At 49.0% G+C, this 23,214-nt stretch overlaps 2 protein-coding genes across 5 annotated transcripts in view; both read left to right on the top strand.

Annotated features, from left to right (window-relative positions):
* The window catches only part of GRPEL1 (GrpE like 1, mitochondrial), a 972,139-nt gene that overhangs the window by 222,838 nt on the left and 726,087 nt on the right, over nt 1-23,214 (top strand). Inside the window, exon 1 of one of the 3 annotated variants that reach the window (XM_050792203.1) lies at nt 17,726-17,729. The exons of the other annotated variants lie outside the window; for them this stretch is intronic. The gene's annotated coding sequence lies outside the window, so the exon portion shown is untranslated. Of the gene's footprint in view, nt 1-17,725; nt 17,730-23,214 lie in introns of those variants that run through there. 3 annotated transcript variants of the gene reach the window in all.
* The window catches only part of AFAP1 (actin filament associated protein 1), a 122,481-nt gene that overhangs the window by 83,936 nt on the left and 15,331 nt on the right, over nt 1-23,214 (top strand). Inside the window, exons 12-16 of one of the 2 annotated variants that reach the window (XM_050792101.1) lie at nt 4,439-4,556; nt 9,130-9,381; nt 12,106-12,220; nt 16,138-16,302; nt 20,369-20,559. In XM_050792101.1, the coding sequence (XP_050648058.1) occupies nt 4,439-4,556; nt 9,130-9,381; nt 12,106-12,220; nt 16,138-16,302; nt 20,369-20,559 (841 nt within the window). The remainder of the gene's footprint in view (nt 1-4,438; nt 4,557-9,129; nt 9,382-12,105; nt 12,221-16,137; nt 16,303-20,368; nt 20,560-23,214) is intronic. The other variant, XM_050792102.1, reaches the window with a different exon arrangement.

Genomic DNA, 23,214 nt, shown 5'->3' with positions numbered 1-23,214 from the left:
TACCGTTCTATTTATACTCGTTATTGTTTAATTATATTCTTTCTAATCAGCAAAATGTGGATAAATTATAATGATTCTATTTGTTAAGTACTATGCAGTAAATAAAGCACATTTAAAGTTTTTTAAAGAGTATAATATCCTTAAATCTAGTTTTGCAAAATCTGCCCAACTAGACTGACATAAAAGTGGCTATGGATGTTCACTATATTTATTTGGAAGATACTAAATTTCCATAAAAACCTATCCTACGGCCACATGTAATTGCAAGTATAATCAGCAAACCAATAACCACATTTAAGAGAAACCCTGAATTAAAATAGTTGCCCTAGAATACAACTTGGCCTTTACTCTATAAATGACGAGAGTATTAATCTAAACCAAATGTGGCAAGGTCACATTTTTGAGAAAGGAATGTAGATTATAATACTAAAAATATTTATTAAAAATATGCATGTAATGAATTTATGGCTGCAGGCATCTTTTCTACCTCATTAAAGTCTTTATAGGAGGTGTCAGTTAGCAACAAAGCTTATTTTCAAGTTTTCTAGCCAAACATTCCTGTAACAGTTAAGAGAGATGAGATGTGACAAGGAAGCAGTGTTCAAAATATGGTTGCTTGCCAGTGTGATGAATATTCTAAGATTAAATGTTTTGCTTTTATATAAACTGGCAGCCAGTTAATGAATCTTTTCAAGGTTCTTAGGAGAATTCTTTGTGCATTGTGTGTGTGACTGAGGAAGAGACGGCAGTAATATATTTTGAAAAGAGGAAAGTGTAAGATAATAATGGAGATTCTCCCAAGAAAAATAGGATATTTAGGAACTTTAGTAATGGTAAACAATGAAAACGTATTTTCCTGAAAACCTATTTACAATGAGGTACATAGATTATATAACACAGGAAAATACTCCAGAGTTTTCCTGAAACTCTCTTCAAGTCACACTCAGCTGGGAGCCCCTCAGGAAGCAGTGGTGAGGATGAAGAGGATGGAAAGCAGGGGTTGGTGCGGAGCATGGGGAGATGCACGGATGGGGTGGTGAGGATGAAGAGGATGGAAAGCAGGGACTGGTGTGGAGAGCAGAGCGTGGGGAGATGCACGGATGGGAGGCTGTCCTCTTGGCCACCCTTTCCTCTGCGTCCCTGGAGGTTATTGTGAAATAGCTCCCCATGACTGTCTCCTGGTTTTGGTGTAACAAGTGGCATGTGGCCTCTTACTTCATTTCCACTTCTATCTTTGGCTGCAAATCCTGTTGTGCAGAGACACCCAGCGGAAGACGGAGGCCTCGTGTTTAGTCGGGTCCCCAGGCCCTGCCCTCTTGGGGGCCGGGCGGAGTTGTCCTCACTGGGCCAGGTCCCTCTCTATGGGGTGAAGGGTGACGAGCTCCTGGCTGAGGCCTCCTCCACCTAGGACATTCTGTGTGCCTATGACCCATAATCCCCGTGCTCCCAGTTCCTGACAGGTGAGCCCGTCAGAGGCCTCCTGCAGTGACTCTTCCCAGCACAGAAGCAGGAGTGGAGCCACCAGAACCTCTGTTCTGACTCCATCCTTTGTCCCTGCTGCAGCAGGGCGAGTGCAGGGCACATGCTCGAAACCGAAGATGCAAGCCCATGAGAGACGTGCCTGCTGTTGGAAGGAGAAGGACTCAAGGCAGTACGACCCAGGGCACAGGGGAGGGGGTGGTCCCCGTGGCCGGGCTTTATTCATTCCTCCATTTACTGCCTCTCACTGACAGAAAGCATACATAGCACTGTCTCCCCAAAAGCCCTCCCATGAGGCATTTAATTGGAAAACCTTAAATATGTATTTTTAAAAATCAAAATCTATTACTGCGAAACAAATGTTCAAGTTTTGCTGTGCCTTTCCTTCTTGTATGTTTTCTTCTTATTCATCTTTTTTTTTTTTTTTTTTTTTTTTTTTTTTTTTTTTTTGAGGCGGAGTCTCGCTCTGTCGCCCAGGCTGGAGTGCAGTGGCGCGATCTCGGCTCACTGCAAGCTCCGCCTCCCGGGTTCCCGCCATTCTCCTGCCTCAGCCTCCCGAGTAGCTGGGACTACAGGCGCCGCCACCACGCCCGGCTAATTTTTTTGTATTTTTAGTGGAGACGGGGTTTCATTGTGTTAGCCAGGATGGTCTCGATCTCCTGACCTCGTGATCCGCCCGTCTCGGCCTCCCAAAGTGCTGGGATTACAGGCTTGAGCCACCGCGCCCGGCCCTTCTTATTCATCTTATTTTCCGACATATACCTGTATGTATTTTAAGTTTAGTATAATTATATTAATTTTTTATAAGCAAAGGAGAAAGTTTTTAAATTATAATTGAAGAATGTGTCCAGGCAGCAAGCCGCGCATGGCGTCCCTCCCCAGCAGGGGGCACACGTGCGCTCTGTGCGGAGCCATTTCCGCGGCCCGCGCTGCTGAAGCCCAGCCCGGATCCCCAAGCCCAGTTCCTCCCGCCGCTCCTGAGGCTATGCTGCCGGACTTCTTATCAAAGAGGCAGGCTTCACTTGCCCCTGTGTTTCTCTCCCCAGTTTTCACCTACCCTGTGTTTTCTTCATCTGGTGATCACAGAAGCCCAGGATCCTATGAAATACCCCTACTAGCAGGAAATGCTGTTGGGGTGGTCCCTTCCCTGGAATTTACATTGTTAGTCATGACCCGTGGCTTCGGAAGCCAGCCGAGCCTCTAGGCACCTGCCCCTGCCCCTGCCCCTGCCCCTGCTCCTGCCCTTGCACCTGCGTGTGCCCGCGTGGTCCCCGTGCTTCTGAGGCCAGCCCTCCAGAGGGGAGAGCAGGCAGGACGCAGATGCAGGGCAGTGGTCCTGGGCCCGGAGGGGAGGGAGAGGCCGCTGTGGGGCTGCGGGGCGGGCCGCCTCCTGGGGGGCAGCACCCACACCCACGCGGAGACCCGGGTGCGAGGGGTGTCAGGAGAGGAGTTTGGCAGGCAGAGGGGCTGGGGAAGCTGAAAGAGCCAGGGGAGTGCCGGGGCACCCAGGAGACTGACGGAGCGCAGGAAATCACCGCGCAGTGAGGGAGCAGGAACCCAGTCCCTCGGAGCCCCGCGGCCCTGGGCAGCACCTTGCGACTTCAGAAGCCCCTGGGGGTGTTGGGCGGAGGCTGGGGTGGCCCGGCCTGCCCTCCTTAAAGGGGAGTGAGCCGTTCCCTCACCACAGGCTTCACACTGTTGGCCTCACCCCTGGCCACTAGATGGGCAGGTCTTTCCCACGCCAAGCACTTCTCTAGGGTTCTGTGGGCAGCAGCTGGGTGTCCTAATACATGAACTCAACCCTCAGTGGTCTTCCAGGAGGCAGCGTCAGGCCCTACCAGTGCAGGGCCCAGTCCACAAAGCTGACTCCACTTCAGATGCCAGTCACAGGTCCAGGATGTCACCTGTGCATCTGACCAGTGGGATGTGAGTTGGAGGTTCCCACGACCCCTCCCCTCCAGTTCAGTGATTGCTAGAACTCTCACAGAACATAGGAGGAGCTTGTTTACTGAATTAGCAGTTTACTGTAAAAGGACACAGCTCAGAAGCAGTGAGGGAAGAGGTGTGCCAGGCAAGGCATGTGGGGCACAGCGCTCCCGTGCCCTCGCTGGGCACACCACACTCCCAGCACCGCCGCATGCACACAGCCCAGAAGTTCTGGGAACCCTATTCTTTTGGGTTTTTATGGAAAGTTCCAGCCCTAATCACAGGGTTGATTTCTCTGGCAACCAACCCTCATCCTGCTCTTCATGTAGGAAATTCCGAGAGTTTTAGGAGCCTTGACCAGGAACTTGGGACAAAGACCAAAATATATATTTATTATGCCACAATAGGACACCTTCTAAAGGATTTCTCAGGCCGCTGTCAGTGGCTCTCGGAAGTTGAGGAAATTTCAGGGAAGAGGTGAAGATGTGTGGGGTGGCAGTGGTGCTGACTGAGTACTAAGAACTCCATAAATACTTGTTGAATGAGTGTCCCAGAAAGCTTATAGAACAGGGATCCATGAACTTTTTCCAAGAAAAACCAGACAGTAACTTTCAGCTCTGCAGGCCATGTTGTCCTCTTGGAAGTAACACACTTGTGAAAGAGGCGTATGTTCCAGTAAAGCATTATTATGAACACAGGCTGTGAGAGGAGCTGGCCACTGTGAGAGACGGATGATAATCAAAACGCTTGGTATTTCTGAACACCTGTTATTTGCAGGCTTTGCTGTGTGTACCTAGCATTGGTTATTGGCGTTCTGTGCCACAGTTCTGCAAATTATGTGCCGTCCTAATTTTATAGGACAGTCCTTCCAACGCATCTTCTCATTTCCACCTATATTCTGTCTAGTATTTCTTCTCTGCCCCTGTGACCTCTGACATAGCCTTGGGAATAAAGTCAGAACTCATTAAAGACCTGACTCGTTGGAGTAAAAGGTGGTCAGGTTATGGATTTTAACGCATTTCCTTTCTTTCAGTTTCATGAACAGGCGTGTTATATCTGCTAACCCATATCTGGGGGGCACCTCCAACGGCTATGCCCACCCCAGCGGGATGGCGCTTCATTACGACGACGTCCCCTGCATCAACGGCTCGGTGAGTGCCCTTTGGCTGGAGTAATGGTTGGTTTTGTTAGACAGCTGTGAAAATTCTATGCTTCAGTTCCCCTGGTTTCAGATCTGAATAAGGTCAGCTTTTTAATGCTCTGAAGCAAGGAGACTCCATCTCATCTCTGTTCTCCTGGTTTCTGACATGCTGTTCATCTGAATCTGCATTTGGACAAGTGGATAGTTTGAGACTAGTAGACAGTTTGTCATTTAATGTCACTGTCATTTTCCTGTTGGTGTTGAGGTAGGGTCCTCCTCATCTGTTGCCCAGGCTGGAGTGCAGTGGTGCAGTCACAACTCACTATAGCTCAACCTCCCGAGCTCAATCGATCCTCCTACCCCAGCCTCCCAAGTACCTGGGACCATAGGTGCACACCACCACATCCCACTCATTTGTTGGTTTTTAGTAGAGACGGGATCTCCCTATATTGGCCAGGCCAGTCTTGAACTCCTGGGCTCAAGTGATCCTCCCACCTCAGACTTTCAAAGTGCTGGGATTACAGACATGAGCCACTGTGCCTGGCTTAATGTCACTGTCACTAATTAAACGTGTCAGCCCACTAAAATGTTGACTAAAGGAGAGCATGTTAGAGTAATACTTGGATAACTTGTTAAATCAAAACATAACACAGTTTAAGTTATCGATGAATAGTTATTTCCCGATGGGATTAAAATGCTGAGAAATCCCCTCAGGAAGGAAATGATAACATAGAGGAATGATCACATTACAAATTCGACAGCTTCCCTTGGGGTGGATTTGGAGCGGCCAGGCTCCTGGCTCCCGGCACAGCGCTATCTGTATATCCATATGTCCATCTATCCATGCAGGAGTCTTCAGTCACAGCTTTCTGTTACACTGGCCTCCAGGGTGTGCCTGGCCTTAGGAGTTCTGAAGTCTGTTCTCAGCATGTTGTGTCATATGTGTCATCAGCAGGCCTCATCAACAGGTGCTGGTTCTACGGTGTCTGCCTGTTACTCATCTCACAACCACGTGTTGAGCATCCTGTCTGATCCAGGCACGGTGCCCGGCCCTGGGCGTTCAGAGATGAGGCCTTCACAGTTAGCGGATGAATGAAGGAGGCTTGTGAGAAACCACTATGCCATTTGTCTCCCAGTACTGGAAGGGTTTGAAATTGGCATCTATGTTAAGATAATTTTCAAAGGTAGACATAAAGTAAATTTATTGTTGTGTTTTCCAGCCTTGGAAGGTATGTCAGACTTTTTTCTTACTGTTTGGCTTCTCCAGTCTTTTCCCTGATATTCCGATGAACGTCCTCAATCAGCCCTGGCACCGTAAATTCATAGCTGCCCCACAGCAGGAACCAGGAGACAACAGCCTCCTTGAGGGAAGAGAGGGGCTGAGGACCCCCAGTGCTCAGGAGCATAAACAAACTGAAAGCAGGTTCTCGTGGCCGGGGTCAGAAGCGGGTGGCCCATCCCTCAGGAGCCACGATGGACGTGGTGTGTCCCTGGGGCTCAGTTGCCTTCCCATTGGCCGCCGCCTCCTTCCTGCCACTCTGGACCTGCCCTGGGGTTCCCGTGGGGGAGGCCGCCCTTGCTGTGCGAGGCCCCATCTGATTCTAAAAAGGGATCTTTTCATCACTTCGTCTGCCCCCTTCCCTCCTCAGTCCTCTCTCCCTTGCCTCATTGGCTGGGTGTCTCCCAGGGGCCAGACTGTGCCAGTTGAAGAAGAAATGGCGAAGCGAAGCGATTATCTTTGTCCTGAAAGGGCCTCTGAGTCTCGTGGGAGTGAGTGGACCTGGGAGGAAGCAGACATAGGAGTCGGGGAGAGCTTCCTGGGCTCTGGGCAGGGCAGGGCCCGCTCACAGGTCCCATGTTAGGATAGGGTGGCAGGGGGCAAACAGAGCCACTTTTGGATCCCATCCTAGCTTCAGAGTCCATCCAGTAGAGCCCCCCATCTTAGGCAGAGGGGTATCAGGTCCAGTGAATCTCCTCCTTTCCCCCTCAGCCAATCCTCCCTGGGGTGTCTCTGGTGTCCAGTCACCACAGCGCTTCACCCCGGGCAGGTCTTGTGGCAAGTTCTTCCTGCTTAAGATGGCACCACAGTACCCTGTGAAGTAGGGCTCTCAGGCTAGTCCCTGCCCTCGATTCTGGCCTCTGAGTCCTTCTTGAGGTGGGACCCGCTCTTCTGCCTCCGTTTGCCCTGTGTCACTCCAGCGTCTCTTGACAGCGGTCTTATCACTGGGTTTAGACTCCAGTTACCGCACTCATCTGCATCCTGAGAACCATCCACTTCTCTGAGCCTACGTCTGGCCCGTCCCACCCAAAGACCCTTTCACACGCCTTTTCCTCAGAGACGTTTCTTCCATGCACGCCTTACACACGAACCTGTGACGGTGAGCTGGATGCTGTCGTCACCCTGTGGCACCACGCACGTGATCGTCCGGCTCCACCCAGCACGTTGTCTTCAGACTGTTAGGACACTCTACAGGCCAGCCCCAGGAGCGAGTGTTCCTTAAGTTATTCGCCGCTTAATCTGTTGTAGAAACAAAGGTCTGCCATTCCTAAAGGGCTCTGCACGTAGGAATTGTTTGTGTGTGTGTATTGCTGGGCTGGAGATAGCCGCCTTTAGGACATAATATGCTTTACATGTTTGTGGCTTCCTTGCTTATTAGGCCTTCCTCTGCTCAGGCCCTTCCTGAAACTATTTTCTGTGTGTTCGGCTCTGTTACCAGCTCTTCTCTTTTTGGAGGGCCTCATTTCTAGGTTTTTAGAAGTTCATATTTATAGCCAGGCGTGATGGCTCAGGCCTGTAATCCCAGCACTTTGGGAGGCAGAGGTGGGCAGATCGCTTGAGCCCAGGAGTTCAAGACCATCCTGGCCAACATGGTGAAACCCCATCTCTACTAAAAATACAAAAATTAGCCGGGCATGGTGGTGGATGCCTGTAATCCCAGCTGCTCAGGAGGCTGAGGCAGGAGAATCGCTTGAGCCTTGGAGGTGGAGGCTGTAGTGAGCTGAGATTGCACCACTGCACTGTAACCTGGGCAACAGAGCAAGACTGCGTCTCAAAAAAAAAAAAAAAAAAAAAAAAAAAAAGTTCATTTTTATGACCTAATATCTAGGATCATAGCGCTGTTTCAGCTTTAGTTATGTTTACCCATTCAGTGTTACCCCATGATGCTTAGACTGAGATGAAAGTATGTACACTCATACTTTAGAAACTTCTATGAGGTCGCTGTAAGTGTTTTTCTGAGTCTTCCATGTGACTTAATCTTTGATATTTTAGGAAAATGATAGTCTCGTCTAGACCATTTTAATAACTCTGGACAAATATATGCTAGGTCGTCATTATGAAACTCTCATATCCGAGTTTATCTGCAGGGACCGATATTTTTAGATCACAAAAATAGACACATTGAAGTGATTGCGGAGGAATACAGACACTCCTACTGCAGAATTTTAAGTCTTTTCTATTTTTATAACAAAAGGTTGTAATTACCGTCTGGCAGAAAGGACTGTGCAGGAAGACTCAGCCGGGTAAAATGAATATAAGACAGGAATTAATATTGCCTTTCTTGTCATGCCAGGCAATTTATAAAGACCTTTAACCCTGAAAAGGCCGTGGCTGTGGTTATCAGTTTTTGAGTTAACACTTTAATGTCCATGTTCTCAGATTCCTCTGTCCCATGCAGTGGCACGTCACTATTTTAGTCCTTGGTTAGAGATTTTCTGCTAAAATAATACCATTGTATCAGTTAGATTTGGAAGCATCTAATTTTCTATGAGGATTTGATTTCTCTTTTCACAGGCCGTTTTGGTTGTGTTGGTTGTGGCACTTTCTTCAGTACAGAGTAGGGGACAGAGGGTGTGTGTTGACAGTTCCCGTAGGACTTGGGTCACTGACTCCTGCACAGGGGCTTGGAGGAGCCTGCAGATGGTCTCATGTCCCCAGAAGGAGTGCGAGGCTTAGAGGCAGTACTGTGCTGGGATGAGCGCGCCCTTCCCTCCGCTCTGCCACTCACCGGCTCTAGGGCCTGTCTCTGCTTCCATTTCCCCCTCTATCCCCGGATGACTGTGAGATGAAGTCAGCACCCAGGACGTGGGAAGTGCTGTGAAAAGCATCGAGTGCTCCGCTTGGCCCTCGTGTGTCTTCGTATAGACCCAGAGCACCAGGACCCTAGTCCCGTGCTCGTTCCTCCCCTCACATCCACGGCCTGCACTAGGGGAATTTCTGAACCCCAGGTTCTCTAAAGAAGAAAATGCCAAATCAACATTGCTTCTTCTCTTTAAAAGACAGGACAAAACAAAAACTTCATAACCCAAGGGTTCTGGGAATGGTTTAAGGAAAAAAAGAAATTTTTCCATAAGGCTTCAGAAGTCCAGTCCTTTTGAATCAGTCTGCAGGCTTCTGTTGGGTTTGTGTATGTGTGTGTGTTGGGGGGTGCATGCCTCGTTGATAACAACTGCAATCTGTGTGCAGAATGTTGGGGTGCCATGCTATGCTAAATGCTATACTATTAATGAATGACATCTCACTGTGCTAAAAGCTGCTGTTTTCTGTGTCTAAGTCACTAACCACAAAGCTGTGTGTGTTGCAGTGGGAACCGGAAGACGGCTTTCCTGCTTCCTGCAGCAGAGGCTTGGGAGAAGAGGTGCTTTATGATAACGCAGGCCTGTACGATAACTTGCCGCCTCCGCAAATCTTTGCCCGCTACTCTTCTGCTGACAGAAAGGCCTCTAGGCTGTCTGCTGACAAGCTGTCCTCTAACCATTACAAATACCCCGCCTCCGCTCAGTCTGTCACTAATACCTCTTCTGTGGGGAGGGCGTCTCTCGGGCTCAACTCGCAGGTACGGTATCTTCTTCTGTAAGATTCTAGAACCACCTTCAAGTCACATTGCTCCAACAGAGTTTTGCAGCTTGTAGTAAATGGGACTCATCAAAGGCAAAGCGTAATGTTTTTTTTTTTTTTTTTTCCCCTCAACTAGAATATAATTTGCAGCCTGACTACCAAGGAACTGATGAGATATTTCTAACGAGCTCATGGTTTATCTGAGCACTGCGTTTCTTTGCCCACATCTGGCTCTCTTTCTGTTCTTGGAAAATTCCCCAGTGAAATTTTGTGAATTATGTCAACTAAAGGAAGAGAATTTAAAAGAAACGGGTAGTAAAACCTTCCAGAAGATTCTTGAACGGCCAGTTTCTTTAGCATGTTTCCATTACACGTAATGAGGAAGGGTTGACTCTGTGTAGTCATTGCTTTTGATCTTTAAACATGAAATAGATTATTCAGAGTACGATAGTGTTTCTCCATGACAAGTCTAAAGGTATACTCTCCAAAACTAGACAATGATAATAAGGACTTTTGATGACCATTGAACAATAATAACCGTGATGTTGAACTGTTGTCCATTGCACACCCTGTATTTATGGCAAACAGTAACATTTCAGAGTAATTTTGTAGTGTTAGGCCTTTAAAAAAAAAAAAAAAAAAAAAAAGATGAAGTCTCACTATGTTGCCCAGGCAGGACTTGAACTGTGGGCTCAAGTGATCCTCCTGCCTTGGCCTCCCAAGTAGCTGGGACAACAGGCACATGGCACTGTGCCCGGCTTATACATGTTTAACCTAAGGATTTTTTATGCTTTGCCTAAAGACCTAAGCCCATATGTAAAAATATGAACATACAGCAGATGGGTATGTTTTAGGTCTTTGTTTTTTTCTCCATTCTTTGGAAAGTCTTAAGAAAATAATGAACCAGATAAAATTGTAGAATTGTAGATAGTAGTGACTGAGAACACTAACTCCCAATAGGTTGGCTTCATCAAAAGTCAGATGCGCAGGTTGGTGTTGGTTTTTGATTTTTCATGATGGTTGTTCAGATCCCATCCCTGGGAATTCCCATTCAGTGAGTCTGAGGGGCCCTGAGCCAAGGTGTAGTTGGGGGGCAGGGGTAGGGGAGCCGTTGGCCTCTTTTGAGGACTTAACGCCAAAAAGTTGGCAGGTTATGTGTTGTATTTATTAAGTGAATGTGTATCTGTCTACGTTTCTACCTGTCTTTTTATTGGCATTAGAGTCGTAAACCCTGCCACAGTTGGCCATCTTGCCCACTTGGATTGTCCCCACATGGGTTGAGAATCATTCGATGTATGGTTCCCATGTGGAGTTTTTGTTATTATTGCTCCCTTTTGTTTTTGTTGAAATAGGAAACACTTTTGCAAGTTAAATTCCATGACCTCTGGGTTTCCTGTCCTCATTTGGTCATTTTAATGGGAGCCTATTGCTTACTGGCGAGACCTTGCACTTTTCTGAGCACTTACGTGCCATGTGCTTCATCCGTGTATGGCACACCATCTGATCTTTTTAGGAACCCTGTGGGGAGATATCTCTTTATATTTTTAAATGATCAAATGGGAGCTCAGAAAGTTTAAAGAACTTGCTCAACATCTCCTAAATGACAGAGTCAGAATTTGGAGCTAGATCTCTCTGCCTCCCAAAAACCGAGGCCTGCAACAGAAGGAAACGTATCATGGAAAAAAGCATGGGCGTGGATGCTGGAGTGAGCCTTTGCCGTCGTGCTGAGTTAATCACACAACTAAGCTACACGTAAGGTCACTTCAGCAAAATGCAAAACGTGTTGGCCTGTATCAATCTCAGGGGTAGAGTACTGTTTCCCTGTTTCAGAAACCTGTAGTTAGTGGAAGTTTAGTTTCCCTATTATTGCTGCTGCATCTGTGTTATGCTTCTTTTGCTTCCTTCCATGGACTCCATCAGCAAGTAAGAAGGCGGTCACTTACCCCATTAGGATGTCACTCAGTGTCAAAGCACTTGGAGCAGCAGAACTCACACTGCAGGGTCGTGCTCCTCTCCTAAAAGGCATCCCACTGAAATAAAAGCTGTTTATCCTCAGAAACACACACTCCTCCTCTGAGCTGAGTGCTCTGGGGTACAGCTGCCTGTGCCAGCTTGGTTAGCATTTGCGATCTGCCAGTAGACAGGGGTCACTTCCGCAGCATTCCAGCGGAGCACATCCTACAGAGCCTCTGCCACACCCTCCTTAGCCATTCCCCAGAATCCCAGCAGCCCAGTGTTTGGAAACCATCTTGGTTTTCTTTTTTTTTTTTTTGAGACGGAGTCTGGCTCTGTCCCCCAGGCTGGAATGCAGTGGCCGGATCTCAGCTCACTGCAAGCTCCGCCTCCCGGGTTCACGCTATTCTCCTGCCTCAGCCTCCCGAGTAGCTGGGACTACAGGCGCCCGCCACCTCGCCCAGCTAGTTTTTTTTGGTATTTTTTAGTAGAGACGGGGTTTCACCGTGTTAGCCAGGATGGTCTCGATCTCCTGACCTCGTGATCCGCCCGTCTCGGCCTCCCAAAGTGCTGGGATTACAGGCTTGAGCCACCGCGCCCGGCCTACCATCTTGGTTTTCTTTCACATTCATTTTTGTCCGCATCGATACTAGTTTCTCTAGTACTTAGAGTCAGAGACTGAAAGAAACAACTGCAGGAAAAAACAAAAGACCAAGATTTGTTCGACTGTGTGTTTATTTTTCATGTTCTTATATGTTTATTTCAACAGCTCAAGGGTAAAAAGCCCCCCGTGGCATCTAATGGGGTCACAGGAAAAGGGAAGACTCTGAGCAGTCAGCCAAAAAAAGCGGATCCTGCGGCTGGTGTGAAAAGGACAGCTTCGAGTAAGTACACCATTGGATGTCTTGCATTCTGGCTTCAAGCGCACTTGGTGGAGCCGGGCCTGTCTGAGCCTGCCCACCAGTGAGTGCCAGCTTGGGGTCAGCTGGAGAGACGGAGCGATGGGCACCGTCATCCTTCCTCATCGGCCACGTGGAAGGACAGTGGCGAATTCAACCCAGCTTTTCTGACTGTGCTTGTAAATTGAAGCCCAGAATTGGTTTGCTGCCTGTGGGATTGACTCAGCATTTTAAAATAGGAGGCAGTTGTGAGTGCAAGTTGCTTGCAGCTCCAGGTAGCCCTGGACTCCAGGTCAGGAGACCTCAACTCTGGTCCCTGATCTGTGGTTGACAAGCCGTGCAAACTCTAAACTCAGCATCTTTTTCTGTCAGACATAGACACGTGGCTCCTGCAGTTGGCGCAGCTGGGATAACTGAGGTAGTACACGGACCTCAAAGCACCAGAGCAGTACGAGGAGTTCTGAGGAATGGTTAGTCCTGCGGTGCCTGTGTCCACAGCAAGCCATTCTTATGCAATCCGGTTTACTAAACACAGCCACTTTGTAAGCATAGGCATTATCCTTTACCCCATCATAGAAATGAGAAAAGAATAACCAAGAGAGTAAGCAGCTCTCCCGAGGGCTCACAGCTGGTACATCACAGAGCCAGAGTGGGTGCCAGGCTTTCAAACTCCACATCCAGCCGAAAATAGATTGGGCAGAGAAGCATTAAGATATGAGAGACTCAGCCTGCCTGTACCCAGCACCTTCTTCCCTTGCCTCCACTAGATCCATCTGGGGTGATATGGCATCTCTTAAGTGTTTGTGTTTGCATTAGTCCTCATTATGTTGGATGTCTAATCAGGGAGCCAGCCAGGCAGCATTTTTTCACTCAAGGGACTCAAAGATACACTAAAGTAGTTGCTGTCTGGCAGCTTCAGTCCAACAGATCCACACATGCAGACAAGCAAGTGGTAGGGCTGCAGTGTGGGGATTTACAGGTGAGGGCCTCCTGAGTCCATCTGGGCATGTCCAGGAAGATTTCCCAGAGGAAGAAGGTGGGAGTTAGGTGCAGATGTTGAGTTTGATGTGGTTACATGCCATCGCCTCTTGGGATTTGTACCCGAGATTTTCGAATCTGGATCTGTGCAACTGGTAGGCCAGTCTCTGTGCTAATGAAGATGAGTCTGGCTAGCCCCAGCTGGTAACCCCCACGCCAGCTGCCGCAGAGAGAGGCTCTCATGCCGGCACGTGCCGACATCCCTTTGCCCTGTGGTTCTGGTTTTGGAGTCAGAGTATCCACATAGGGGAATGGAGAGGCTGGCAGTGTCCTTGGCCATGTTTGTGGACGAGGCTTGGAATCGCTCCGCAGGACCAGGCGGCGTCTTGCCCCGAGGAAGTGTGTACATCCCTGACCTAAGCTTTTCTCCACCTCTGTTCCACCCAACATGCATGTTGACCAGATAGGTTGGACCCAGTTGGGCCAAAGCCTCCCTCCTACCCCCATTTGTTTAGTGTACTAACTTCCTTTGACCTTATCTGGCAAATCTTATTTCCTGAATGTGTTGGGTGTATTTACTTTCACCTCTTTTCGTGTTGTTTCTTTGGGAAGGGGCAGATGGGGGAGAGGAGCAGCTCACACCCGGAAAGGTTTATTAAAAGCAAAATCCGAATCCCACGGAGTCTCATTCGCCATGGTGTTTCTCTGTCAGTACCTGTGCTGACTTTATTTTCTAGATGATTTATTCCTTTATTTTATGAGACCTTCTGTAGGGAGTTTTTATTAACTTTGGTGACATCTAATGGTGACAAAAGAGAAAAATAATGGCATTCCGTGTTTTTGCTGAATCCAGCCACTTACATTATAGATTAGATGAGATTACATGGGGACCAAAAGATGTGGAGATTTATAGGTTATTGCATTGCGTTTGTTGGGAAAACAGCTTACTTTAGAAATAAGTGAGTAGAGTTCGGACTTGCCCCTGTTTGCAAAATATGTCGTTATTTTAGCTGCGAACAGTGACCCTTTCGTTTCAGGTTGTTGGGTGCTTCGCCTCTCCTCAGGCTGCTGACCCTTTTGCTGTCATTCTATGTGTTTCTTTTGGTTAGGGGAAAATTGACTGGGGAGTGATCACTTTTTATACCTTCATAAATGCAGTATTTCATTGAAATCGTGATGGCTTACATTGCAAGAATTGGCAAATCCAGCATTTAGGACAGGTGCTAGAAATGGCTCCCTGCTGTCCCTGAGAGGACAAGGCTCTGGGAATCACTTATCGCCGATATGGTTAAGAATTGTCAGTGTCCACTACGTCAGGCATCATGTTATTTTGTTAGATTTTTTTCAGATATATGTTTCTGATTTAAAACACACACACACACGTCTCATTTAAAACGTGCACATGTGCACACGCACACACGCACATGTGCACATGCATGCACACACACAGGATTCCTTCTCGTTTCTGCTTTAGAGAGGGTGAAGCTGAGCTGCTCCAGAGATTGCTTGCAGAGTCACGTAGCAAGGGAGGGTGGAATGTGGGTTTCTAGCCACTTCCCTGAGTCCAGTGTTTTTGTTCTTAACCATCATGCCACCCCCGTGGCTTCTACCTGAAGTAGTTTCTAGCCTTGCGAGGGAGTCAGACGTGTGGGGTGTGCGGTCAGGAAGGCCTGGGAGTTGCCCTCAGGTGTGAGTGATTGTTAGAAGCGACTGAGAGATCTCGGAAGCTTTGAAATCGGTTATCCTCCATCTGAGTTTTGTTAGAACCTTCATTTCTTCCATGTGTCTTAACAAAGAGGTGTTGTCCTAAATTACTGTTATTAAAAGGCCCACATAATAAGAGGAAGAGAGCGTGGGGCCAGGTTTTGAAAGCCGTTTTCACGGGTGGTGTGATGTTGCCAAGTCTGTGAATTTTCCCTTCGGCTAGTTTCCTCTTCATTTATTCATTTTATGAAATAAGCATTTATGTATTGCCCATTTTTGTGTTTGTTCTAAGTGCTTTATAAATATTTAATCCTTGCAACCACTCAGTGCATTACTATCCCCATTTCACAGATAAGGGAAACTGAGGCACAGAGGGATTTCGTGCCCTGTTCCAGGTCATGCTGCTACACGTACAAGCTGGGACTCCTTCCTAGACGGTCAGGCTCCAGATACTGCTCCTGGCTGCCTCTTCATGTATCTGCTGTTCACTTAGTCACTAAACAAGCATTTATTGTGGCACACTCCGTGCCAGGTGCTGATCTCAGTGCTGGGGGTGTAGCAGCAATTCAGATGAATTCAGAGCCAGGCAGATGACATGACCGTAAGGAACAGATACTGCAGGGTTATGGAGGTGTTTGAAGATGGTAGAGAAGGAAGCAGATTTCAGACATTACTTTTGATAGTAATCGACTCCTGTGTCTGTTATAAAATGTTCACACTCCACCTTGTTGAGATTAATTATAAGCCATGTGCCTCAAAGGGAAGTGAGTTAAAGGAATCTCCTAATATTCTGTGTTTAAAAATTTGATTCAAAGAATATTGGAGAATTTGAACTAGTCGCTTTTCTGCTTAGTTCAAACCAGCCCTGTCCTTTTTCTTACTGAATTAGCACAGTAACTGGCTTTGTGTTTGTTTACTCAGTTGGCTGATTAAACAGGCTTTTTGAGTTCCCCCATTGTCCGCTTGGATAAACCTAATGTTTTTTGACATGGGGTCTCACTGTCATCCAGGCTGGAGCACAGTGGCAGAATCACAGCTCACTGCAGCCTCAAACTCCCCGGCTCAAGCGACTCTCCCACCTCAGCCTCCTGAGTAGCTGGGACTACAGGCATGTGCCACCACGCCTGGCTAATTTTTTATTTTTTGTAGAGAAGGGATCGTTCCATGTTTCCCAGGCTAGTAAACCTAATTTTTAATGGCTGCTTTTTTTTCTTCTCGAGATGCTGCCCAGTACAAGTACGGCAAGAACCGGGTAGAAGCAGACGCCAAGCGGCTACAGACCAAAGAAGAGGAGCTGCTGAAGAGGAAAGAGGCCCTGCGGAATAGGCTGGCCCAGCTCCGCAAGGAAAGAAAAGACCTTCGAGCGGCCATTGAAGTGAACGCAGGTATGAAGGATGCGGGTGACTGCCCAGGGTGCATGTTTGTATTGGAGACGGGAGATTTCATTCTGCTTTGCCCAAAGGACCTGTTGCTCACCAAGGCTGCCATTTTATTTAGTAAGAGTAGGTTATTTATTTGGTAAGAGTGAGTTATTTGGTAAGAATGGGTGGGTTGGTGAGAGTGGGTTAGTTGGTAAGAGTGGGTTAGTGGGTAAGTGGGTTAGTTGGTGAGAATGGGTTAGTGGGTGAGAGTGAGTTAGTAAGAATGGGTTAGTAAGAGTGGGTGATTTGGTGAGAGTGAGTTGGTAAGAGTGGGTTAGTGGGTGAGAGTGGGTTAGTAAGAATGGGTTAGTAAGAGTGGCTGATTTGGTGAGAGTGAGTTGGTAAGAGTGGGTTAGTTGGTGAGAGTGGGTTAGAGTGGGTTATTGGGTGAGAGTGGGTTAGTGGGTGAGAGTGGGTTAGTTGGTGAGTGGGTGAGCGTGGGTTAGTGGGTTAGTTGGTGAGAGTGAGTTATTTGGTGAGAGTGGGCTGGTGGGTGAGAGTGGGTTAGTTGGAGAGAGTGGGTTAGTAAGTGGGTTAGTTGGTGAGAGTGGGTTAGTGGGTGAGAGTAAGAGTGGGTGATTTGATGAGTGTGAGTTGGTAAGAGTGGGTTAGTTGGTGAGTGTGGGTTATTTGGTGAGAGTGGGTTGTTGAGAGTGGGTTAGTTGGTGAGTGGGTTAGCAAGAGTGGGTTAGTTGGTGAGAGTGGGCTAGTGGGAGAGAGTGGATTAGTAAGTGGGTTAGTTGGTGAGAGTGGGTTAGTGGGTGAGAGTAAGAGTGGGTGATTTGGTGTCAGTTGGTAAGAGTGGGTTAGTTAGAGTGGGTTATTTGTGAGAGTGGGTTAGTTGGTGAGTGGGTTAGCAAGAGTGGGTTAGTTGGTGAGTGGGCTAGTGGGTGAGAGTGGGTTAGTTGGTGAGTGGGTTAGTGGGTGAGAGTGGGTTAGTTAGTAAGAGTGGGTTAGTTGGTGTGAATGGGTTATTTGGTGACAGCGAGTTAGTAAGAGTGGGTTAGTTGGTGAAAGTGGGTTAGTTAGTAAGAGTGGGTTAATAAGAGTGGGTTAGTGGGTGAGAGTGGGTTAGTAAGAGTAGGTTAGTTGGTGAAAGTGGGTTAATTAGTAAGAATGGGTTAGTAAGAGTGGGTTAGTTGGTGTTGGGTTAGTGGGTGAGAGTGGGTTAGCGGGTGAGAGTAAGAGTGGGTGTGAGTGGGTTAGTTGGTAAAAGTGGGTTAATTAGTAAGAGTGGGTTAGTAAGAGTGGGTTAGTTGTGAGTGGGTTAGTGGGTGAGAGTAGATTATTTGGTGAGAGTAAGAGTGGGTTAGTTGGTGTGAGTGGGAGTGCGTTAGTGGGTGAGAGTGGGTTAGTGGTTTATTTGGTGAGAGTGGGCTAGTAAGAGGGGGTTAGATGAAGTGGGTTAATTAGTAAGAGTGGCTTAGTAAGAGTGGGTTAGTTGGTGTGAGTGGGTCAGTGGGTGAGAGTGGGTCAGTGGGTGAGAGTGGGTTAGTGGGTTATTTGGTGAGAGTGGGCTAGTAAAAGTAGGTTAGTTGGTGAAAGTGGGTTAATTAGTAAGAGTGGCTTAGTAGGAGTGGGTTACTTGGTGTGAGTGGGTGAGAGTGGGTTAGTAAGAGTGGGTTGGTATGAGTGCTTTAGTTGGTGAGAGTGGGTTAGTGGGTTATTTGGTGTGAGTGGGTTAGTTGGTAAGAGTGGGTTACTTGGTGTGAGTGGGTGAGAGTGGGTTAGTGGGTTATTTGGTGAGAGTGGGTTAGTAAGAGCAGGTTAGTTGGTGTGAGTGGGTGAGAGTGGGTTAGTGAGTGAGAGTGGGTGGGAGTGGGTGAGTTGGTGAGAGTGGGTGAGTTGGTGTGAGTGGGTGGGAGTGGGTGAGTTGGTGTGAGTGGGTGGCAGTGGGTGAGTTGGTGAGAGTGGGTTAGTTGATATGAATGGGTTAGTGGGTTATTTGGTGAGAGTGGGTTAATAAGAGTGGGTGAGAGTGGGTGAGTGGGTCAATTGGTGAGAGTGGGTTAGTGGGTTATTTGGTAAGAGTGGGTTAGTAAGAGCGGGTTAGTTGGTGTGAGTGGGTGAGAGTGGGTTAGTGAGTGAGAGTGGGTGAGTTGGTGTGAGTGGATGGGAGTGGGTGAGTTGGTGTGAGTGGGTTAGTGGATGAGAGTGGGTTATTTGGTGAGAGTGGGTTAGTAAGAGTGGGTTAGTTGGTGTGAGTGGGTGGGAGTGCGTGAGAGTGGGTGAGTGGGTGGCAGTGGGTGAGTTGGTGAGAGTGGGTTAGTTGATGTGAATGGGTTAGTGGGTTATTTGGTGAGAGTGGGTTAATAAGAGTGGGTGAGTGGGTCAATTGGTGAGAGTGGGTTAGTGGGTTATTTGGTAAGAGTGGGTTAGTAAGAGTGGGCTAGTGGGTGAGAGTGAGTGGGTTAGTGGGTAAGAGTGGGTTAGTTGGTGAAAGTGGGTTAGTAAGAGTGGGTTAGTTGGTGTGAGTGGGTTATTTGGTGAGAGTAAGAGTGGGTTAGTGGGTGAGAGTGGGCGAGAGTGGGTTAGTAAGAGTGGGTTATTTGGTGAGAGTGGGTTAGTGGATGAGAGTGGGCTTGTAAGAGTGGGTTAGTTGGTGAAAGTGGGTTAATTAGTAAGAGTGGGTTAGTTGGTGTGAGTGGGTGAGAGTGGGTTAGTAAGAGTGGGTTAGTTGGTGTGAGTGCTTTAGTTGGTGAGAGTGGGTTAGTGGGTTATTTGGTGAGAGTGGGTTACTTGGTTTGAGTGGGTGAGAGTGGGTAAGTGGGTGAGAGTGGGTTAGTAAGTGGGTTAGTGGGTATGAGTGGGTTAGGCGGTGAGAGTTGGTGAGAGTAGGTTAGTGGGTGTGAGTGGGTCAGTTGGTGAGAGTGGGTTAGTTGGTGTGAGTGGGTTAGTAAGAGTGGGTTAGGGGGTGAAAGTGGGTTAGTTGGTGAGTGGGTTAGTAAGGGTGGGTTAGTGGGTGAGGGTGGGTTAGTGGGTGAGAGTGGGTTAGTGGGTGAGAGTGGGTTAGTGAGAGTGGGTAAGAGTGGGTTAGTTGATGTGAGTGGGTTAGTGGGTGAGAGTGGGTTAGTGGGTGAGAGTGGGTTAGCGGGTGAGAGTGGGTTAGTAAGAGTGGGTGAGAGTGGGTTAGTGGGTGAGGGTGGGTTAGTGGGTGAGAGTGGGTTAGTAAGAGTGGGTGAGAGTGGGTGAGTGGGTAAGAGTGGGTTAGTGGGTGAGAGTGGGTTAGCAGGTGAGAGTGGGTTAGTAAGAGTGGGTGAGAGTGGGTTAGTTGGTAAGAGTGGGTTAGTGGGTGAGAGTGGGTTAGCGGGTGAGAGTGGGTTAGTGGGTGAGAGTGGGTTAAGAGTGGATTAGTGGGTGAGGGTGGGTTAGTGTTCCAAGCCTGCAGGATAGTGAAGATGCAGGAAGGCCAGGGGTGCTTTTGGCTTTGAAAAAGAGAACCTCGCCTGCTGGCCAGCACCGGCCCAGGCCCTGGGCACAAGTCTGTTCACCTCTTAGGACTGATGTTGTCATCTGTCCAGTGGGTGCGTCTTAGGTTACTGCAGCAAACCTCAAATAAAATAAGTGAACGTTCCTTAAAGAAACGTGTGCCATGTCCAGTAGAGATGCCAGCTGTGCTACTGTTCATTGCCTCGGGGGCAAATAAGATGACTGAGGGATCGGTGGAGCGTTAGGGAAGGACGGGGTTCACACCCCAATGCAGTGGCAGCTTCAGGAACTGTGGAGTTTAGGGTCCACGTTTCAAAATGAGTACATTGAGTCCCAGAGCCAGGAGCTCCCAGCCTTGGTGAGAATCAGCGTCTCCTGTTGCCTGGTCCGAGTCCTCACAGCTGCAGCAAAGGGAAGTGGCTGGAGAAGGACTCTGCTCCCTTAGAGAACTGCTGAATTTAAGTTTTGCAATGAGGACCGAAGTCAGGGGAGCTCAACCTCAGACATTTTGTGGAAGTTCTTTTCGGGGAGCAGGTGCCTTCTCTGTTGTTTGGAGAGCCTGTGCCGGCCGCAGGAGTAAGGGCGTTTCTGGGAATTCCAGGCAGGAAGCCACAGGCGATTCTGGAGGAGAAGCTGAAGCAGCTGGAGGAGGAGTGCCGGCAGAAGGAGGCGGAGCGCGTCAGCCTGGAGCTGGAGCTGACGGAGGTCAAGGAGAGCCTGAAGAAAGCACTGGCGGGCGGAGTCACCCTGGGGCTGGCCATCGAGCCCAAGTCAGGAACATCGAATCCACAGGTGTGTGTCCTTCTGGCTCACCTTGGAGGCTGGCGTGGCCTCGCATGACCAAGAGCCGGTGCACCCAGAGAGAATGTGGAGTGGCTCTGGGGCGTAGCTTGCTTGTGGCCCCTTAGCGTGCCCAGCAGAAGACAGTTCATGTGTTAGCATCAGACACTTTCATCAGCCGGGCGTGTGTTCCCGACATGCTCTCGCTGAAATGTTAAAAGGCGTGGAAACACTGAGTCTGTGCCTTTCCCCTTTGCACCATCTGTTTAGAACAGATCCAGTCCTCATGTCTCTTCTGAACCAGGTCCTAATTTGACACCGGTTCATTAGGTAGCCAGTCCTTATAGACCGTCGAGCATGTCTGAGAGTGAAGCCAGGTGCTGGGGAAACTGAAGTGAATGGCGCGGTCTGTGTCCTCTTAGAATCGAACAGAACAAAGCGGTCTCCTCTTCCCTCGTGAGTCTTCCCCGTCCCTGGTTCCTCTTCACTGATTCGGCGAGGTCGCTGAGAACTTAGATGTCTTCTCCACTTGGTCATTCTGTTGAGCCTCCTGTCTTGTGAGTTGGATGCCGTCACTTCCACTGAGTGAGGGAGGCACTGGGCCCAGAGGAGTAAACACACCTGCAGGGCAGACAGAACAGGCAGCCGGTGAGGGACGGCTGGACTTCAGCCCCTGTCCCAGCCAAAACACCGCGGGTGCCCCTGGGTCCCCACCCACTGCGTCCTGAATGCTTCCCTTCTAGATCCTTGGTTCCCAACCCCCTGGTAAAACGCTGAGCCTGGTTGAACCCACCGCTGCTCCACGTGAGCCTTGGGCGGGTTTGTGGGGAAGACTGACACGTTTATGGGTTGACAACAGCCCTGAGTTTCAGTCACCTGCTGGCCCCGTACGGCCTGCTCTTCCTTACTCTCCCCTTCTCTTACAAGCCCCCCATCCCTGCACCAGGCTTCTGTGGCACCCCAGCCATCACCTCCAACCCAGAGGACAACCTCCCTCTTGCCTGCAGAGCTGAGCAAGCAGCGAGGTCACTGCTCTGTCCTCAAACCACAAACCCAGCCACTTGTGCACTGTTCTTTCGGGTGTTCAAGAGGCGGCTCTGGGGTCACACAGACCAGGGCTTAAAATCACTGGACTTCTCTAGGCCCTGAGTTTTTCATCTGTAAAATGGAGAAAATAATAATGGCCGCTGCACAGGACTGTGTGTGCAGAGGCTTTTGGCACAGTGCTCACCGAAGGACCTGTGTTCGTTCACGTCTTCCCAAACGTATACATGCCTGCATTCATTCATTCCACTCATCCAACAATTGCTTGTTGATATCATTATATACATTATGTATTACATAAAATCATATAAATTCAACAATTATTTATATATTATATATGAAATACAATTATTTATGCGAGATACATACTATTTAATATATAAAGGTGTGTGTGTACACACATATGCATATGCTGTGATCCTTCTTGAACTCCTGGGCTCAAGTGCTCCTCCCACCTCACCTCTTGAGTCGCTGTGGTTACCGGCGGGGGCCACCGTGCCCAGCCCATGTTCTGTTCTCCCTCTGTGTGCTACAAACTACTCCAGGCCTGCAGTTGTGAACAAGATAGGTGAGAATCCCCGTTTCATGGAGCTTATGTTCTCTTGAGGGAGGCAAACCAATAAAATACATTGGTGTCAGATGTGGACAGATCTGTGGCAACAGTGAAGCAGGGCTGAGGAGGAGGGGTGCAGGGGGAATTGGAATCCAAGGACCAGGAGGTGCCTTGGGTGTCCCTAGCCCCTCATCCAGCAGAAATGAGGACAAGAGCATAGTGGGGTCAGGTGCAGTGAGGGTGGCAGTGAAGCTGTGGGCATTGGCTGGGAGAGGGCAGGGGTCTTTGCCTGCTTCATAGAGCCCTGTGCCCCTCCGTCTGTGGTGATCTGAGGCAGGAGTACACACAGTCCCCTGTGCTGCTTGTCCTGTGTCCTGCATGGAGGGTGGTGGCAGTGCAGGATGCTCTGAGGAGCTGTCCCACCCCTGTCCTCTGGTCCTGTTTGAGTGGAGGGGCTGGGCTTCCTGGACTCTGGTCAGTGCCTCGATCCGACCCTTCCTGACTTCCAGACACCTGGGAGGAGCCTTCTCCTGTATCTTCAGCTTTTCTGTCAGCTTCTTCCAAGCATTTAAGGATTCTCTAGTTGAATCCATCCTTAAAAAAAGAAGGTTCTGCCTGGCCTCCTGCTCCCCCTGGCGACTGTCCCCTTGCCCTGTGTTCTTGCCTTTCCTTCCAAGGTGAGCTTTGGAAGCAGTTGTCCATGCTTGCAGTGTCCTCTGCCCCCCGACACCTCCACTTTCCGAGTGTGGCTTCTCATTGCACCTGCTTTCGTCATGGTGACCCCCGGCATTCCCCTCCAGCAGACATGTTAGTCCTCACTCCCCGATCCGGTGCCCTTCGGCACAGCTGCCCACTGTCTTCTGTGGTGGCTCCACGTTCTTCCATCACCCGAGCTTCCCTTGGGCCCCTTTTCCTGCTCCTGCCTCGCCACCCCCCTCACTTTTCCTTTGGCCCAAGTATCCTTTGGGGGCCTGGGCCTGGCTTGCCACCTCCGCTTCCCCCGTCCCAGTCCACCGTGCTTTGCGACTTCCCCTCTCTTTTGAGGGCGGATGTCGTTGGTGCCGTCCTCT

The sequence above is a fragment of the Macaca thibetana genome, chromosome 5 (genome assembly GCF_024542745.1).
Source record: "Macaca thibetana thibetana isolate TM-01 chromosome 5, ASM2454274v1, whole genome shotgun sequence".
NCBI classification, from domain to species: domain Eukaryota; kingdom Metazoa; phylum Chordata; class Mammalia; order Primates; family Cercopithecidae; genus Macaca; species Macaca thibetana.
The sequence above is the reverse complement of the archived record's forward strand: the minus strand, read 5'-3'. Positions and strand labels throughout refer to the sequence as shown.